Raw genomic sequence first — 20,995 nt, 5'->3', positions numbered from 1 at the left:
ATTGAGCAGAGGGTTGGACTTGATGGGCTTATAGGCCCCTTCCAACTTCACTATTTTACGATTCTATGATATCTACTTTAATATAGGTCCCATTGAGTTCAAGGGGAATTAGTGCTAAGCAAATTGTGAGTGCAGAATGGATGTATTTTAAGATGAACTTTTCTTTAATACATTTATGGTATTAATTTTTGTTGTTGCTCACCCATATTTTAAAACATGAACATATTTCTGCTGTAAAAATGTTTAAATCCCCCCCTTATACTTAAGAGATAGTAATCATATTCTTTGTTATTTACATATATGGGTCTAAATCTAATTACCAATCCCAACTAGCGCAGACCCATTGATCCCATGTGTTTTATATATGTGTTGACTTGCCATTCAGCAACTGATTCAAAGGGTCTGTTCTAGTGGAACTAGCAATTAGATTTAGTGACTAAGACTGCAAAAACTGGGCTTTTACTTATATTCCTAATATTAGGACATTTCTTGTTGTAATGTGTGGTCACATGAATCTTTAATAGTTATGCAACATGAACATGTAACCTTAGCTCTATATAGACTATTCTTACTTGTATTATATTAATCGCTATGAACTTATGTTCCAGCTGTAATATGTCAACTAGGAATCTGATCTTTTTTTTCTTTTTGAAAAACAAACATATGCTGAGTTTTACATTAGGTGCTACATCTTTCATCCTGTAGTATAATAGCACCCCTATAAACTTATGAAGCCTCCCAATCTATTGATGGGAGGGGAATAAAAGACAACATTAACATCAATTAGAATGAAGAGTTACTCGGACTTGGAGCAATGGCACACAAACAGAAAAGTTTATCATCAGTGATGTTTAATTCTAGGTGGACCAGTGCTACTTCCAACTGGTTTATATTGTTCAGTTGTCTCCTCTACACCACAAAGTAAACATCTTTGTTGCTTATCTTCAGTCAGCAACTAAACAAATATTTCACTCTCTTATGACAGCTGAAGAAATTAAGTGTGCTCTTTTTCAAAACGGGATGTGTAGCTTTTCCTACCTTCCTCATCATCCAATATACCTGAAAATCAGACTTTCATACTTTTGCAGCCCAAGAAAGCCTTCAGTGCAGTGTTATCTCCCAAACTGGAACTATCTATGTGAATACCAGATGTTGTTTACAATTACCTTTATACCATAAACAGATTATTTTCCATTTTTATTTCTTTTCAAAGTATAACAAAAATATACCAAACTGAGAAAAAAAATTCCACTTTGTTTTTACATATTAAAAGATATCTAGTCTTCTATACAGGTCATGTAACTTTACAGCACACTATAATAATCTTGTTTACTGAAATATTCAGCAACAAACAAAAGAATTTTAAGAAATAAAAGTTGCAGTACAAAATATTCCATCTTCAGGTAGGTTCACATTCTCCTCTTCTGTGTGCTTATATACAAAACTGTTTAAAGGAGATAAAAAAACAACAATTAGGAAGATTAGTACCATATGACAGACAATGGATATTATGCCAACTTCAGTCCACAAACTGTTTATTACTGCCAAAACTACTGATTAGAACTAAAGGATATATGAGAAAAATGAAACTTAAAAAGCAAATGAAACCTTTAAAAAATAATCTGCTGAAGATCTGAATCTCTTAGATAAGAACTACTATAGAACCAATCTATTACACACCACATCATCTTTTAAAAAGTTTGCACAATGGTCCTGGTGTCTATTTTCCCTCTAAATTACTTGTGCTGGTAGGTTTGGAAATATGAGAATGTTAATGGTATGAAAAACTCAATTCTGTTATAAACTGAAACACATGATCCAGTAAAAGCTAAGCAATTATAACTCAGTTACAAGATGAGACACTTTAGTCCTTTTGAGTAATTCTTTGCAGAATTCACACAGAACCGGACCTAACCAGGTCTAGTCAACCGAACAGCTGTAAATAACACCAGCTTTCACTAACTTACAGTGTACAGGTTTTGTTTGTGCTGTTATAGATAATTCTTGGGACAAGAATTATCATGGGAAATCCACTGTGTCTTGCCACCGAGTGTTTTTTGGCCTTAGGCAATATAATGTGTTGGGACAAATAAGTTCTGTGTCATTTCAGCGCTAACAATGATGCTCAGAAGCAAAAGCAATATAACATGGCTGTTAGTAGGCTGACCCAATTCAGGGGCACACTGGAATTCTCCGTGGGTTTTGGAAAAAGTAGTTGTACATGAAAATCACCCTCTAACCCTGACCTTAAGATTGCTTAAATCAGTCTTAATGCTAATTGTCGATAATTCAAATTCCAGGATCAAAAAATACCACAGAAGTCAATCAACGCAAGTTTTCTGTTTGTTTTTGCTCCATCCTCAAGTATCAGGAATAATAATAAAAGTATGCCATCATGCCATCAAGTCAATCCTGACTTATGATGACCCCTTCCAGAGTTTTCTAGGTATAGGCTACTTAGAAGTTGTCTAACAATCCTTGTTGTGTGGACATCCTGAGGCTGTGCAGGTTGCCCGAGGCTACACAAATTGGCTCTTCCTCCAAAAGGCACTTTCAGGAACCAAACTCCCAAACTCTGGCTCCACAACCAGATACTTAACTCACTGACTTATCAGCCAGCAATCAATGGGAAGTATACCTAATTATGCTTGCAGCATTTTGTTTCTTTTTTGTTATTAAATACATGAAGATGCCCTTGAAATATTAATCTCAAGAAGACAGCTGCCATACTAAAGAATGTCCTCTCTGATGGAATGCATCTGTTTACTGCAAGTGTTCCTGTACTGTGAAGTATTTTATTCATTTAAATGTTCCCACCAAACTGCACCTCCATTTACCTTTTCTTATCACTGACTGAAAATAAGTGAGTAGGAAGAAGTTCTACCCTTTGCATTTCCAGGACTGAAAAACTGGTGCAAACTTCCATATAATCCTTACAAAATTAATACTACCACAGAGCCAGGAGTGGGATGGGTAAAAAGCCAGATGTTTTCTAATATCAGGATCAACACTGGAATATGAATTTAAAATAAAACAACATATAATTTCCTTGCACGATTTCCAGACAGATTTGAGCCCATTTTTTGACTTTTCTCTGTGAGGGTGATTTGCTTTAATTCTTCTCTTCTGTCAAACCCTAACAGAAGCTGAAGTATGACCCTGGCCTTCCCTAAAGACCTCTTATGTGTGCCTGAAGATCTGGAGGGATATGAGTGGAAAGTGCTGGGTCTTCTGTCATTCACCATGGGGCTTCCACAGAAGCATGTTTGCTACAACTATTTCACCACAAGCAAAGCAGCTGCCTATGTGTATTCTTCACACATTCTTCTTTGAAAGATTTTGAATACTAAGCCAAAATCAAGTGTTTTCTAGTTAAACACAGTTACCATTGTTTCCTCTGATGAAAGCATCTCCATATTTATTCTTCAATTGTCCATTTACATATTCCTCTGTCTGTTCTAGAGCTATATTCATGTAACCATCCAAGCACGCCAGCACACCTAGAAAAATAAAATAAGGACTACTGTGATTTCAGTGCTACATTTTCGTAATCCAACATTGCACTGAAACTGAGTATAAATATATCATGAAGTGAAGGTGGGTAGATAAAAACAAATAGACAAATCCAGGAAGCTTGGCTGGACTGGCTAAATGTTTAGATATTTAGTTAATTTCGCATGCAGTATTCCCACCTTTATTTAAATAACCTATGAAAGCAGAGTTTAATTTTGTGCAGAACTCTCAAAATATTACACAAATTATATCAGCCCCTTTCTCTCTACCAGAATATATCAAGATGACTGGAAATAATACAGGAAGAGCGTACCTCGATAATCAACTCCAGAATTTAATTTTACAACGACTGGCCTTCCTATGATTTGTTTCAAGAAATCACTTGGGGTTTGTTTCCGTAGACTCATTGTTCCAGATCTCGAAAGCTACATGAAGAAATAGGAGAATGATTAAAGTCAGAACTCAAAAGTGATCACAAATGCTCAACATACAGAGACTGTGTGGTGACTCTAAGAAGTGTTCACTAGGGAAATAAATATCAAAGAGAAAGAAAGTATGACATCTCTTTTGAAAAGACTTTAAAACAGCAGGTCTATGTTCATTACATAAAACTACCAATTAAAGAATCTGATCTTTTTTATCAAGAACGTGTGTACAGCATTATTTAAAACATCTGTTTCCCACACACCCTTACTTAAAAACATTCAAAGAGTTCAACACTGCTGTTTGTATTATATATAGTTTTCCACATCAATTCAGTGCTGATGAATCAAGACTGATTTTACATATGATTTTACATATGAAAGGACTACTGTGATTTCAGTACTACATTTTCGTAATCCAACAAATTGCCAACTTAGGAAAACATATATACAGTCATGGCCAAAAATATTGGCACCCCTGCAATTCCGTCAGAAAATGCAACCTTTCTCTCATAAAATTGTTGCAATTGCAAATGTTTTGGTACTCACATTTCATTTCTTTGGTTTGCGTTGGAACAACACAAAATAAACAAAGAAAAGTAAAATCTGATACAGTCCCACACAGAAACCCAAAAATGCAGTGGCCAAAATTATTGGCACCCTGCCTAAATTGTAAGAAATAATTGCTTGACAAGCATGTGATGCTCTTTTAATTTGTATTTAGACACCTGTCACAAGTAAGAGGTGTGGGCAATATAGTAATCACACTTGCAACCAGTTGAGAAAAGTTGACTCAACCTTTGTGTTGTGTGTGACACTGAGCATGGAGAAAAAAATGAAGTGTAAAGAGTTGTCTATGGATTTGAGAGAAAAGATTGTGGAAAAACATCGACAATCTCAAGGCTATAAGTCCATCTCCAGAGATCTTAATGTTCCTGTGTGCAATATCATCAAGAGGTTTACAGCCCATGGCACTGTAGCTAACCTCCCTGGACGTGGACGGAAGAGCAAAATTACTGAAAAATTACAATGAAGGGTGGTTTGAACGTTGGATACAGAACCCAGATTAACTTCCCAAAAATTCAAGCTGATCTGCAGACACAGGGTACAACAATGTCAGCTCGCACTATCTGTCGCCATCTGAATGAAAAGGGACGCTATGGTAGGAGACCCAGGACGACACCACTGCTGACACAAAGGCATTAAAAAGCAAGACTGGAGTATGCCAAAACCTATGTGACAAAACCACAATTCTTCTGGGAGAATGTACTGTGGACAGATGAGACAAAAGGAGAGCTTTTTGGTCAAAGACATCATGGCACTGTTTGCAGAAAAAGAAATTAGGCATTCAGAGAAAAGAACATAGTCACTACAGTCAAACATAGTGGAGGTTGAAAGATGTTTCGGGGTTGCTTTGCTGCTTCCGGCACTGGATGCCTTGACTGTGTGAACGGTATCATGAAATCTGATGATTACCAAATAATTTGGGGGCGCAACATAATGGCCAGTGTCAGAAAGCTGCATCTCCACCAGAGGTCATGGATCTTCTGACAATGACCCGAAACACACTTCAAAAAAGGTTCAGAAATGGTTACAAACGAAGCGCTGGAGAGTTCTGAAATGGCCAGCAATGAGTCCAGATCTGAATCCGCATAGAACACCTATGGAGAGATCTCAAAATAGCAGTTGGGAGAAGGCATCCTTCAAATCTGAAGGCCCAGGAGCAGTTTGCAAAAGAAGAGTGGTCCAAAATTCCAATAGAGAGGTGTTCATTTATGGTTACAGGAAGCCATTGATTTCAGTTATTTTTTCTAAAGTGGGTGCTACCAAATATTAAGTTAAGGGTGTGAATAATTTTGGCCAGTGCATTTTTGGGTTTCTGTGTGGAACTGTATCAGATTTGACTTTTCTTCTCTGTTTTTTTGTGTTCTTCCAATGCAAACCAAAGAAATGAATATGTAAGTACCAAAACATTTGCAACTGCAACAATTTTCTGTGAGAAGGGCTGCATTTTCTGACAGAATTGCAAGGGTGCCAATATTTTTGGCCACAACTGTGTAAGTACAGTCATTCAATGCCAATAATATTTAGAACTTTCCTCAGTGACTGGTGGGTTGAATCCAAACATAGGAAACTGAATCAGCAAAGTTGTAGTGCAAGACTAATTTATTAGATCTGCTTCTAAACAAAATACAGTAAATAATTATCTGAGCTCTAGAGAATTTAGTGAAAGCACTACCCATAATTCCTAAAACCTCAGCTCCATTAAGCACCTTGTTGCTTTTGAAATTGTCTGGACAGCATATTCTGAAAGCAATACTTATTCTTGATTGTGTTTCTTCAAATATCACAATTAATATGAGCCATTATGAGCCATTCTGCATAAATTTGAAGGCTCTAAAGACATGATCCTACAAACATGGAACCTGTAAGTACAAGTCTTTTTGAACCTAGATGTACTGCACTGGAAATGTTGTAAATATTTCAATTAAGAATATAACTATGTCCATTTCACAATCTCTACAAAAAAACTGTGTCCAATCCTGTATTTGTCCATTCAGAAGCAAGCCCCTATGAATTCAGTGGGGCATCCAGGCAAGTGTAGACAGAACTGTAATTATAAAGTCTGTGAAGAAAGTACCTTGACATGTGGCAGAATGTATATTACATGCATACATTTATGTTAGCTAGAGAAAATAAGCACTAATGCAATCAAACCACTGAAGCACTTTAAACTGAGGCTTATGTGTGGCTGAAATTCAGGCCTGGATCTAGAGCCGGCCCTACCATTTGCTGTAATAAAGTAACTGCCTCAGGTGACAAGCATAAATGCAGTTGCCACCTAAGGACTAGGCCCTGCTCTAGGTGAGCAAAATATAGGTGCCTGAAGGTGTGGCTTTGTGGGCTGGAACTCCCAGAATTCTGCCTAGAAAATCCCAGAAAATGATGAGATTTTGGAGTCCAAAAAATCTGAATGGAACACTCAACTGTTTGACTCCTGCTATCTCAACTTCTTTAGCCAGCCGCAGAAAGAATCAAATTGTAGAAATTTGACTGGAGAGTTTCAAGCATTTCCCAAGAACTGACAGATGTAGACTGTCCATCAAAATAGTATTAGAATACAGACATTTTAAATCTGATTACACACTGGCTGGCATGACACATAAAAGATGGTGACAAGAGACCAATCAGTGGGAAGACTCCTAAATAAAGAATTGAACTGAAGACTAAAGGAAACCATGACTGGACAACAATAAAACCCGAGTACAAGTGAAGATGCAGAGTTAAGGAGGCCCTTCATAGAACATAGAAGTGAAGACTCCTGCACTGGAGGTACACCTCAAGTCTGCTGGAAGCCTGCGAGTTTAGTGGAGTGTGTGCTACCTCCTGGACAAGAGAACAAAGTTCCAGAAGAAACATCAACATTTAGGGATCCCAGTTTCTTTGTTTTTTGAGAAACTGGTAAAGATAATAGATATTGGAACTTTAGCCTATTCACCATCCTAGGTAGCAGAAAGGAACAGTATTGGTATTTATTATTATATTAGGGATACAGGCAACTAAATGAACAATTAAGTTAATGTATTATTGCTTGTTTAAATTAATAATATCTCTATGTTTTGGGCAATAGCTACACCTAGCTACTTAAGACATAGCTAGTGACTATTATGGTACAAGGGGGTGCTGATATGTACTGAGCCTTTCCCAGAAAAAAAAACTGAGCTAGGGAGCTGTAAATTGCAGGCTGTATTGGCCAATTTGTCTGTATTCAATGGTGCAAAAATCGACTACCTATGATTTTAACTTCTCTTTCATGTTCAGGTCCAAAGTGAACATGGCAGCACCTCCAGAAAAGTTCAATGTGGAAGAGCATAGGGCCATAATCAAGTTCCTGTTTCTCCAAGGGAAAGGTGAAAAGCAGATCCATGATGAAATGTCACAAACTATGGGTGACAGTGGCCCTTCATATGCAACAATTAAACGTTGGGTTGTCAATTTTAAAACTGGCCATTTCGGTGTTGAAAGTGAGAAACCCAGTGGAAGGACTGTTTGTCTCTGTGCCTGCCAATGTGAAAGCTATCCATGACATGATCATGGAGGACCACTGAATACAGTGGTACCTCGCTAGATGACGACCTCATAAAACGATGAATCCGCATGACGATGAGGTTTTGTGATTGCTATAGTGATTCGCAAGACAATCATTCCTATGGGGGATTTTCGCTGGACGGTGATATGGTCTGTGCTTCACGGACTGTTTGTTCACAAGACGATAATTTTCACAGCTGATTGGTGGCTCCGCAAAATGGCTTCCCCGTGTTTTCTGGACCCATGCTTCGCAGAACAGCCATTTTAACAGGTGATCGGCGCTCGCAAAATTGCCTATCGGCAATCTTCGCTGGACAACGACTATTTTCCCCATTGGAACGCTTTTAACGGGTTTCAATGCATTCCAATGGAGAATCACATTTCGCATGACGATGATTTCGCTAAACAGTGATTTCTATGGAATGGATTATCATCATCATGCAGGCCACCACTGTATCAGCCAAAAGTATTGCTACACATCTGAGAATATCACGTGAGAGAGTTGGTGCCATTATCCACAACGACTTGGAAATGAGAAAGCTGGCAGCAAAGTAGATCCCCAAACTTTTGACAACTGAACAAAAGAGGAAACGTGTGGAATCGTCGGTGACTGTTTTGGAATATTTTGCAAGAAATGAGTCAGATTTCCTGGGCAAACTGGTAACTGGGGATGAGATGGATCTACTGTTATGATCCTGAGACAAAGGAACAGTCTAAGGAATGGAGGCACAGTGATTCCCTCAGGCCAAAGAAGTTCCGAGTGCAAAGGTCGGTGCAGAAGCAAATAGCAACAGTTTTTTTGGATAAGAAGGGAGTTCTGCTGCTGGACTACCTCCAACAGGGTTCAACCATCAATGCAAAATATTACTGTGCTTTATTGACAAAGTTGAGGCAAAACATCAAGGAAAAACGTTGAGGAAAGCTCTCTAAAGGTGTCATCCTGTTGCATGACAACACGTCACACACTGCAGGTGAAACAATGACAAAACCGACGTCCTTAGGCTTTCAAGTGATGCCCTATCCACCCTATTCTCTCGATCTGGCTCCTTCTAACTATTATCTGTTCCCCAAAATCAAAAAACACCTAAAGGGACAACAATTTGGGAGTGTTCTGGAGGCATCTAATGCTGCAAATGAGTGGTTACACCATCTAATGCTGCAAATGAGTGGTTACACCAGCAATCAGAAGAATTTTATTTGCTGGGACTTAAGAAGCTGCAGGACAGATGTTGCAAGTGCATTCACTTCCTGGGGGAATATGTAGAATAGTGTGGCAATTACAGCTTCCTAGCTCATTTTTTTCTGGGAAAGGCTCAATACTTATCAGCACCCCCTTATAGCAACAATGTTATTATAAACAATGGGCTGAGTCAAATATGCATCATAGTATCCTAGAAAGTTACCTGGGACAACTGATATAGTAAATAATTTTATATTTAAACCACTTATCAACGTAAGAGGAGGTATTCAGCAGAAGACTTTCCTCATTTAAGTAACTATGAAATAATTCTCTAATAAAATACTACTTCTATCTAGTACTTGTATTCTTATTTTTCTTTTCATCATCCTTCCCCATATTGTTCCCTAGGATTTTATCCATCAAGTTCTTACAAGTGTATCTAGTAATTTAATTCCTCATCTGCCCTTTCATCTCCTCTTCTTCTTAGTTCACCTGTTTTCCTGATATAAATGAGGCAGTGATTGGTTTACAAATAGTTGGACAGCCTATATAAGTAAACATAAGACCAAATATGGAAGAAGACAGATTTTAGAAGACTTAATTATTTCCACAACAGGTAAAAACATTATTGCTGCAATATTGTTATCTGCAACAGATCTAAAAAATATGTTGACATATAATACAGCATGTTAAGTATTTTCTAAAATGCAGAGCACCCTACATGTCTGAAATTGAATCTTTCACAGGCTCACCAACAACGCATTATGAAATTCACAAGAAAATTCAATAAGGCAGAAGAACCAAGGAACATTCCAATTCAATATTTAGCATTCTCAGAACTACTGTTTCTGAATATCCTTGGACTATGAGTCATCAGACTTGGCTTTCCATTTTAAGATTTTTACAAATCACCTGTATGAGCATGCAAAGGACTGGCTTATAAAATCTCCAGGGAACATAAAGCTAAGAGCAGTAACATCTTGTGGAAAAGGAACAGATTCTAAAAGACTACTGATTACAATCTGAGGTGCAGCTAACAATGTGAAATTTAGCAAAGATAAATATTGTGCATTTAGGAACTAAAGATAGAAGCATATGATGAGGGAGATGTAACAGCAGTACTCTACATGTGAAAAGCATATAGGCATCTCTGTGGATTACATGTACAAGTCAGTGCTGTGATGCAGTTGGTTTAACTAATATGATCATTAACCATATTAACAGAGGAATAGCGCTGGATGAAAAGAATAGTGCCCTGTAGATAGAGACAGCAGAAATAAATGTTACAAGTGGAAGATGCAGGATTTTACCTGAAAGTCTACAAAACTTTCCTAGATATGAGTCACTGGTGCTTCCCCAGACTCAGCAAATTTCCTTTTAGTAGAGCAGTGTTTCCCAGCTTGGGGACAGTAATCACAAGGGGGGTTGAAAAGTGTTTTCTGGGCTGTCGAAGGCCATTTCAGACTGGTGAATGTATGTATAAGAAACAGGCCCTTTTGAGGGGAGAAAGAAGCCTCTACTTTCTGAGAAAAGACACTGATGTTGGGAAAGAGTGAAGGCAAGAGAAGAGGACAACAGAGGAGGAGATGGCTGGACAGTGTCATCGAAGCGACCAACATGACTTTGACCAAATTCCGGGAGGCAGTGGAAGACAGGAGGGCCTGGCGTGCTCTGGTCCATGGGGTCACGAAGAGTCAGACACGACTGAACGACTAAACAACAACTTTCTAAGAAGGGATGACTTCCCCTCATTAAAAATGCTTTTATGCAAACATGGCAGCGAGGGTCGCATATTACTCGACTATTATAAAAGGGGAGCCCAACTGGAAAAGGTTGGGAACAACTGTACAGCAGAGACTTCACTGCCATCTATTAGGGTTGCTGTAATGAAAAGCTTACAAGGAGCAGGTTAGACCGAATGATCTTTAACATCCGTTCCAAACTCATGATTCTACACTTCCCGAAGGAAAAGGAACCCTAACATTCTAAATTATATTGCAATGTGAATACACCTAAGTTCTCAGAACACAGACAAAATTAAGACTGCGCTACCTGAATTATTTTACCAGCCAGTTCCAACAGAACAGTCCCTCAGATATATCTGTTCTAAAAAACAAGGACTCCCACCCATCTTTATTCCATTTCACTGCCAGTGTGCTTGCTAAACCTACATTAAAAGCTTAAAAGGCGTGGGCAACGTGATCGTTAGGGCTACTCGAAATCGGGGACACCTGGATTCAAATTCACTCATAGGAAGAATGCGTTTCAGGACGAAACTGAACGTAGCTACTTCCACCAAACATGGAAACAGGGACTATTCGCAGCCACCCATTCTGCTAAAGCTACAGACGATTGCAGGGCCTTAGAGGGACGCCGTTCCCGGAGACTGCTTGGGCGGGCGCCTTTTCTACGGGCACAGCCAGCCGTGGGGCGGAAGGGGGGGGGGAGAAGAAAAGAAAAAAGAGCAGCCACGCTTCGGCGGCCTCACGCTAGGCTGCTCTCCCGCCTTCGCCACCGCTGGCCTAAGGCAAGCCGAGTTCGAGGCAGCGGCAGTCGCTTGCTTCGTTCACTTAATCGTGAGGCGACTCAGCCAGGTGGCGAGAGGGAACCGGAAAGCAGCATTTGGCCCTTTCCCTGAGTCCGGCCCCACGTAACGGCTCGCCTTCAATAAAACCGCCGCCGGCCGGAAAGGCCGCTCGCGCCCCACCTCCCCTCAACCGCCGCTACCTCCCCGAGTCACTCACCCCGCACCTCTTCGCCTTAGTTAACAACCTCGGGCGGTCTCTGGAACGAAGAATGATGGACTCGAAGGGTCACCAATCAGCGATCCTCCTCCGCGCTCTGCTGCTACGGTGGCTGGGCCAGGCCAAACTTGTGCGACTCTATTCGTTAAAACGAGGGGGAGCATCCTCCTCCCCACCCGCGACTGCTCTTTGAAGCGATTTCCTAAATCTTCCCTTACTAGGGAGTGGCCGACTTCCGGGAAAAAAAACCACCCCTCCCCAAAAAACAGGCAGGCTTAAAATTGGTCCGGATGACTCCTTTTTTCGGAAGAAAGACGAAAGTTCATAAGTGGCCCCTCTTTTTATGTAGCTGTATCAGCTAATGACTTGTGTCTAGAAAAAAAAATAAGTTTTCCTTTGTTTCCTTTGAGATCGTTGTTGGTGTCAGCTCAGATACTCCGAACTGTGATAACCACTTTAAAGAGCGGGGATAGTCTCAACTTATATGTCTGAGGAGGTGGACTTGCCTAGGAAACCACAAACTACTTTTTTGTGTTCTTTATTTTTTTTATTTTTATTTTATTTTGGCCTGATAAATTTTAAGGAAATGTCAGAAATAAGTACAGAGTTGTATATTGCATGAAAACGTCTTGATGTTTTAGGAAGCAAGTTGCAGTTAAGACCCTGAGATGTGCTCTTATGTTCTTTACCAAGAATTCTCCCTCCCCTGTATTGCTTGTATTCAGCTGGAACTTACTTCACAATCACTTGTTGAGAACTTCCCTTTTGTCTTTTCTCTAAACCTGACACAAATATCATATTGATTTTGCATAATTTAGCTATAAGAAAAGATGCATAGATGATTTGCTCAGAAGTAAAGCCTGCTGGATCAATAGGTGGCAAAAGCTGTCATGAAAGAGTAGCAGATGAAGACTGAAATCAAATTGGGACAATTTGGCCATGCACACCCAGCAGGAAGCATCCATGGTGGCTATGTGTGTGACATCCAAATAGTTAGGAAGCCTAGAGGATAAAATTGCTTCTAATACTGTAGTACGTATGACTGAAAACAGCAGTGCTTTTGTAAAATCCAAAAGGTGCAAATGGTAGTAGTTTCTTTATGAAACTAGTATGCCCTGAAAGCATGTGAGACCAAGTACTTGTGTGTGTTAATATAGAAAAGAAGCAGTAAAAAGCATGAGTAAATGTTATGCAAAAATGCAGGTAGTTTGGTAGAAAATCCATATTTATCAGAACCATTTCAGTGTTAATACAAATATTGTATAATATTTATATATTTATCCTATAATGTTATTTTTATACATATTTTTATTTTCATGCCATTTTTCAAAAAAAGGAGTGACTGCGTAGAGAAAGAAGAGACTGAAAACAACAGCTGGTTAGTGCCCTTGCTTTTTTGCCTTCCACCCTAGAAACAACTGAGAAAAACTTTTATAGGAAATGTGATAGATGTCCTAGTTCTACCTAGCTAAGTTTGAGACGTCTGGAGCCATAGCTGCTCCTTTCATCTCTAGAAACAAAGTTCTCCTTGAAGGAACAAAAAGGAGCTGTGAGAAGGAAGGAAGTGACATCAACAACAATGAGAATAGCAATTGAAGTTGGAAGGAAGATCAGCACAGTAGATTAAGAGCAGTCTAGGAAATCTCTACTCTTCTTCATGCAAAGATGTGTATCTTCTTGAGTTGCACCCAATCATTTCCAACACCCCTTCTCAATAAGGTTTGCACTCAGTATACAAGTTTTATCTTGCTTAGCAACTTCATGTGTTGGATCTTTTCGAATGGTTTGGTGGATCTATCAACTGTCACCTCTTCAGTAAGGCACTACTCCAGATTTAAGAGACTCTTGCTCTGTATTGTTTCATATCAGTGTGCTTTGTGCATGAGTCCTCTGCTTAAGCCAGTGTGAGTTTAATACATCCTTGACTGTCTTCAAGTGTCTTCGTGGGTTCCAGATCAGTTTGCCTAAGTGCAGTAGCAACCGATGTAGGCATAATACTGTTTGCATACTTCACAGACTAGTACATATTCTGCCTCTGTGGAAGATAACACTATCCTTACCCTTCTTTCTAATACCAATACCAGACCTGCCTTTGACTTTTCACTTGACTATTAAGGCAATGGTCTCTTTAAATCACCACTGGACTAAATATGTTTCCTTTAATAATTTCCACTTATATCCTCTCTTCCTCTTTTGCATACTCTGCAATTTTAGGATCTTTCTTTGTTGGCAGTGTTAGTTTCAGATGTGCAGTGACTTTTAGATAATTTTTCACTCTTTCAACTGTTTCCCAGTCTTTCTTGCTTGTCAAACTAGGCTTTCTACTAATCATCTCACATCGGACCTTGTAAAAGTGCTTAAGAATAACAGCTTTTCATCTGGTTCTCTGTACTTCATGAGACCATGGTTGTTTATTGTGCTCTGGCTTAAGGCATCTTCTTCCATTGATGTAATTGCTGGGGAGTCATCCTTTAGGCCTAGACTTTCAAGATGGTCTTCACATCAGCTATCCCAGCATCTGCTGGCACTCCACATCCGGAACTTCACCTTGCCTAAGGTAGAGTTCACCATGGATTGAGGCTGGAGGAGAAAACTAGAGGTAGCTGGATCATCCAGGTGTCCAGAAATACAGAGGGAATCCTGGAGAGGCAACCTGTAGTTAATGCTCAGTCATTGATGTAGCCTTTGGTCTCTGTTACATAACTGTCTATCTCTTGATACATTGTCTGAAAGTCTTTCTTGTTTAGTGTTAACTTTCCATTTTTGTAAGATGTTCTTTTCTTGGCAAAAAAGAAGAAGTACACTCTGAGTACTAGAAGGGTTGAAGCTAGGTTCTCCAGAGGACTAATCTTGAAGCACTAAACACTGTAATGAGGCACAGAGTTTCATATCTGGCCAAAAGAGGAATCAGAGACAATGACTTGGTATTTCTGAAATGGTTTCGAAAGAAAATTGGTCTTCATACATAAGGTACAAATGGCCAGGAATGCTATCTCCATAGGTCTGCTCTTGAAAACAGTAAAGAAGCTTCAGCAGATCCAAAATGTGGCAGCCAGACTGATTACCAGGACTAGTAAATTTTATCATATATCCCTAGACTTGGCGCATCATTATTGGCTCCCTGTCAGTTTCTATGCTCAATTCAAGGTGCTCTCAAGCCCTTAACAGTTTAGGAACTCAATACTTGTCAGGGCACCTTTTCCAGAAATCAGATATCCATTCCACCTGTTCATGTCAATTTATGCAGTTAAAAAGTGGCCACACCAAGGGAAGCCAAAAAGGTGAATAGAAGGAATCATATTTTTTTGGTCGTGGTCCCTTGTCTCTGAAACGACACACCGACAGAGATACATAACACACCTTCCCTCCTTATCTTTAGGAAAATGGTAAAGACTAAATTATTTAAAACTAACTTTAATGCCTGGATGCTGTCAATCTCCCCAACTAATTTTAGGGTTTCAGGATTATTTATATTTATGATTGAATTATTATCTGTGTATCATATTGTTTTTTAATTTACTTTTGGTATGTGTTTTTTAAGCAGTTCTATATTTTAATTTGTAAACCTCCTGGTGTAGTGCTTGCACTAATGGAGCAGTGTGTGTGTATTTGTGTGTGTAGATATATATATAAGATAAACACACAGAGAGAGAGAGACACACATACATAAATGTACATACACACCTGGCTGCAGTCTACCCATGGTCACCATTTTGTCCCAGGCAAAATTAAAATATCTCTGGCACTCTCTTTTATGCAGAATACATTTTCTTGCCAGTGGACAGAGCTTAAAATAAATTTTAGATAACCCCAGGCCTTTATTGTCAGAGTCCAATAAGCACTTTGTTGCCTATAAAAAGACTTTCTTTGACAACAGGACATGTTACTAAAAGAGGAAAACCAACAATACATCCATCCCCATAGTGCCTCAAACTTGCATAGAAAGGACTGTAATCTTCTGCATCCCTTCATCCTTTCTTTTAGAAAGCAGGGTGTCTTTTTTTTTTTTTAAAAAAAAAAACTGTTTCACAATATTTGTAATAGTGCTTTTAGTGCTGACATTTGCAAGTAGCAGATCCTTTTATAATGCTTTGCTGAAGATGAATGTTTATCACCGGAAAGGGCAAAGGAATACCATATTCTGAACTGTAACTTCACGCAGCAAGCTTGCTCCCACCAATTTGTGTCAAAGCTACCTAATCAAAATCTCGGATAATTTCAGCTCAACAGGAAAGCTATCATTAATATATGTATAAGAAACTACAGCTCATTTGCACATCATGTAAACTTACAGTGAGTTGGGTTTTTTATTTTTATTTTTTGAAATCTGATTTGTTGTGATGTGTGAATTCATTTCTGTGAACAAGCCACAGTTTCTTAACACAAATAATTGCTTACCATGATATGCAAACTTTTACACACTTTTATGTAGCAATTTAAAATCTGACGCATAATTCTTCTATGTGTTTCTGTACTGTATTTTGTGTGTAATATATGAGACATATCCTTCTAGTATAACCATGGACAAAGTACTGCAATTTTATAACTCTTATATGAAACTATGTTCTGAATCGTCCACCCCAAGTGTCCAATTCGTCTTTGAAGCCTTTGATCTAAAATGTCCTTACCTTTTCAGAGAAACAAATTTATGTATGAAATCTATATGGAGAGCAAAAATGAAAAATCTTATTGAACAGTTTCCCTTACTGAAAGGAGAATAAAAAGGGAAAATGAAAAATTGGCAACAAATGCAGGAAAGTGATGTTCAAAAAACGTAACTTCTAAGTTATCTTAGGTTATTAGTAAAACAGAGGTATGATGTACGAGTTTGTTACAAACACCAATCTATTCAGGATGGTTAAAAGGATAGTGAAAACCGAAAGATATCTCAAAATTAAGGGAAGAGGCATTCAAATGGCAAGCACAATTCAGTGTTGCCACACATAAAGTGATACATATTTGGGCAACACACCCTTGTCTTTGTATATACGCTGCAACAGACTGTCCATAAACGAATCTTGGGACTGTGGTCACTAGCTTAATAAAAATGAATTTAGTATGTAATGACTATGAAAAGGCAAACTCCCTGTTGAGGATCATTAAGAAAGGAGCCAAAATCAAACTCTCAGTATTGTATAACCTTTGAATAAATCTATGCACTTGGGATGCTGTGTATAGTTCTGGCCACCAGACTGACCCCACCCCAGTAAGGGATATGCAGGCCACAAAAGGGGACAACTCCCATGAAAGGAAAGATTACTTTAGGAATTTTTTTTTAGCTTGGGGAAGAAAGGATGAGGTTGCAAATACACTGCAGTTTACCCACAGATTGTGCCTATGTTGGCATGAATAATTCAGTGTATTTGCTGTCGACTGCACGATGTACAACTAATGAAAAGCCTGGCCTTGTTTCATAGGCATTTGTTGCTTTTTGCTCAGCCAGCAGAGGCTAGTAATTTTAATAGAAATTCTGCCATTCTCTCTTTTTTTGAAAGTTTTTGGCATGTATAATCAACTGTCTCAGTCCAAATGGGCAGTGTTGGGTGTGTCCTAGGGTTACATTTATGATGGGGACTAATTTTTTTCTTAATCTGAGGGAAGTGATACTAAATTGATATAACTACTTGTGAAACTGCAGCGTTTGTCTGACAGAGCACTACGTATACTGAAAAAGCATAAATTTAAAAGATTTTCAGAGAAGGGATGAGAGGCACTCCCTTGAGGAAGATGTTCCCACTGTACTGGCATATAATTCATTGTGGCGTAATATGCCAGTACAGTGAGAACATCTTCCCCAAAAGAGTGCCTCTCATCCCTTCTCTGAACAATTTTTTAAATTATGCTCTTTCAGTATAGTATTATTCCTTCAACAAATAATTTAGTATGCCTGTCTAGTACAAGTGCTATATCAGGTAAGTACTGCAGTTGCACAAGTTGTTATATCAATTCAGCATTCTATCACTTGTAAAAAGAATTTTTTAAAAGAGGTATGTGAAGAGTTACAGAAAAATATCTACTTCTGCATCATTGACTACGCAAAAGCCTTTGACTGTGTGGACCACAGCAAACTATGGCAGGTCCTTAAAGAAATGGGAGTGCCTCATCACCTTATCTGTCTCCTGAGAAATGAATACGTGGGACAGGAAGCAACAGTTAGAACTGGATATAGAACAACTGATTGGTTCAAAATGGGGAAAGGAGTATGACAAGGCTATATATTGTCCCCCTGCTTATTTAACTTATATGCAGAATTACATCATGTGAAAGACTGAACTGGAGGAATCCCAAGATGGAATTAAGACTGCCGGAAGAAATATCAACAACCTCCAATATGCAGATGATACCACTCTGATGGCAGAAGTGAGGAGGAATTAAGGAACCTTGTAATGAGGGTGAAAGAGGAGTGCAAAAAATGGTCTGAAGCTCAACATAAAAAAAAAAAACTAAGATAATGGCCACTGGTCCCATCACCTCCTGGCAAATAGAAGAGGAAGATATGGAGGCAGTGACAGATTTTATTTTCCTGGGCTCCATGATCACTGCAGATGGTGACACCAGCCACAAAATTAAAAGACACCTGCTTCTTAGGAGGAAAGTGATGACAACCTAGACAGCATCCTAAAAAGTAGACATCACCTTGCTGACAAAGGTCTGCATAGTCAAAGCTATGGTTTTTCCAGTAGTGATGTATGGAAGTGAGAGCTGGACCATAAAAAAGGCTGACTGCTGAAAAATTGATGTTTTTGAATTGTGGTGCTGGAGGAGGCACCTGAGAGTCCCCTGGACTGCAAGGAGAACAAACCTATCCATTCTGAAGGAAATCAACCCTGAGTGCTCACTGGAAGGACAGATCCTGAAGCTGAGGCTCCAATACTTTGGCTATCTCATGAGAAGAGAAGACTCCTTGGAGAACATCCTGATGAAAGTGTAAAGGCAAGAGGAGAAGGGGACGACAGAGGACGAGATGGTTGGACAGTGTCATTGAAATTACCAACATGAATTTGACCAAACTCTGGTAAGTAACTTGAGAATAGCATTGAGAATAGTCATTTGAGATGCATTGTGGACTCCTGCTCTGAAAATTGCCCAAGGTAATTAAACATTCTTTATGAAAGACAACAGTTATTTAATTGCCAAAGGAAACTTTGAATCAACCCAAGGCAGTCTCTCTCTCCAGCCACACTCTGAGTTGGGTGAACACGGCACAGGTTTATGCAATTTTAGTGGGAAATTCAGGATGGATAAATGGAATTACTTTTTCACACCGTACTCAATTGAAATATGTAATTTGTTATAGAGAATGTAATGACAGTTGCCAACTTGGATAACAATCATGGTTTATGTGGCTGTGCCTCTACAGTAAATGCCAGCAGAGGGTGGTCATATTGCCCTCATGGGGATCTAGTAAGATGATCCGCCCTCAGAGACTAATGGATCCAGATGGTTTCCTGAATGCTCTGGGGGATTATCCGTCTGACATGGTTGGCGCTCCTGTTGAAGCTCAGGTCACCCTATGGAATAGGGAGATGACCTGGGCGGTTGACATGATTGCGCATAAGCGCCCTCTCCCTGCACACAGAGCCCAAATGGATCCTTGGTATATATCTGAACTGTGGGCGATGAAGCGAGAGGGGAGATGGTTGGAGTGCAGGTGGAGGAAATCCCACTGGGAGTCCAATTGAACACGACTTAGAACCCATTATTGGGCCTATTTCGTGGCAATACGGCTGGCAAAATGGCAATATTTCTCCATATTGCTTCCTCAGAATGTCGTCCAGCAGAGCTGTTTTGGGTGGTCCGGAATCTTCTTCAACCGGGAAATCTGGTGGAGGTCCCGGACTGCTCATCAGCTCACTGTGATGAGTTTGCCATTCATTTTGAGGGGAAAATCGCTCAGATTCGCAGTGGGTTGGACTCCACCGTTACTGCAGAATCAGAGGATGTGTCCAGTGTGCCGTGCTTAGGTCAAGTGTTAATGGATGAGTTTCAATTGTTGAGACCTGAGGATGTGGACAGGGTGCTTGGATCTGTCCGTTCTACCACCACTCCACTAGACCCTTGCCCATCTTGGCTAATTGGAAGATCTGCCAGGGGGGTTCGCACTTGGGTTCAGGAGGCAGTGGATGCTTCTTTGAGAGAGGGAGTGGTCCCTAGCACCTTGAAAGAGGCGGTAATTTGGCCACTCCTAAAAAAGGCTAACCCGGACCCAAGGCTGGTGATTAACTGCCGACCAGTGGCATGGTGCGCGCTGCGGGCTAAACCGCAGAAGCCTGTGCTGCAGGGTCAGAAGACCAAGCAGTCGTAAGATCGAATCCACGTGACGGAGTGAGCGCCTGTCGCTTGTCCCAGCTCCCGCCAACCTAGCAGTTCGAAAGCATGCAAATGCAAGTAGATAAATAGGGACCACCTTGGTGGGAAGGTAACAGCATTCCGTGTCTAAATCGCACTGGCCATGTGGCCACGGAAGATTGTCTTCGGACAAACGCTGGCTCTATGGCTTGGAAATGGGGATGAGCACCGCCCCCTAGAGTCGAACACGACTGGACAAAAATTGTCAAGGGGAACCTTTACCTTACCTAGTGGCAAACCTCCCTTATTTGGGCAAAGTGTTGGAGCGAGTTGTGGCCGGGCAACTCCAGGCACTGCTGGATGAAATGGATTTTTTGGATCCATTTCAATGGGGTTTCAGCCCGGGTTTTGGTATGGAGACTGCTTTGGTTGCCTTGTACGATGACCTTTGCTGGGAGAGAGACAGGGGGAGTGTGACCCTGTTGATACTCCTGGACCTCTCAGCAGCTTTCGACACCATCGACCATGGTGTCCTTCTGGATAGGCTGGCTGGGTTGGGAGTTGGGGGCACCGCTGACTGGGTCCAGAGGGTGGTGCTGGGGGACAGTTCCTCTGTCCCATAGCATTTATGTCATGGAGTTCCTCAGGGCTCGATACTGTCCCCCATGATGTTTTACATCTACATGAAACCGCTGGGAGAGGTCATCAGGAGGTTTGGGCTGAGGAGTCAGCAATATGCTGACGATACTCAGCTCTAC

General features: G+C 40.1%; 1 protein-coding gene across 2 annotated transcripts; it reads right to left on the bottom strand.

The window, feature by feature from the left end:
* Positions 1–1,184: 1,184 nt before the first annotated feature.
* Positions 1,185–12,085, bottom strand: LSM6 (LSM6 homolog, U6 small nuclear RNA and mRNA degradation associated). Of its 2 annotated transcripts, none has more exons than XM_020782987.3 (4): positions 11,949–12,085; positions 3,827–3,938; positions 3,387–3,500; positions 1,185–1,444 (listed from the first exon to the last, which is right to left on the bottom strand). In XM_020782987.3, the coding sequence occupies exons 2-4, from the start codon at positions 3,918–3,920 to the stop codon at positions 1,410–1,412; spliced, it is 243 nt and encodes an 80-aa protein (XP_020638646.1). In that variant the 5' UTR covers positions 3,921–3,938; positions 11,949–12,085; the 3' UTR covers positions 1,185–1,409. The 2 variants fall into 2 exon arrangements, with proteins under 2 accessions (XP_020638646.1, XP_020638647.1); XM_020782988.3 differs by lacking the exon at positions 11,949–12,085 and adding an exon at positions 11,376–11,504.
* Positions 12,086–20,995: the final 8,910 nt, after the last annotated feature.

Source organism: Pogona vitticeps, chromosome 5 (assembly GCF_051106095.1).
Source record: "Pogona vitticeps strain Pit_001003342236 chromosome 5, PviZW2.1, whole genome shotgun sequence".
NCBI lineage: Eukaryota > Metazoa > Chordata > Lepidosauria > Squamata > Agamidae > Pogona > Pogona vitticeps.
This window is presented reverse-complemented; position numbering and strand designations above follow the sequence as displayed.

Coding starts and splice junctions, on each gene's coding strand:
- LSM6 (XM_020782987.3), bottom strand. CDS start 3,920: ATGAGTCTACGGAAACAAACCCCAAGTGATTTCTTGAAACAAATCATA. Junction 3,501..3,826: donor TTCTGGAGTTGATTATCGAG/GTACGCTCTTCC, acceptor TTATTTTTCTAG/GTGTGCTGGCGTGCTTGGAT. Junction 1,445..3,386: donor TTTCATCAGAGGAAACAATG/GTAACTGTGTTT, acceptor TCCTTTAAACAG/TTTTGTATATAAGCACACAG.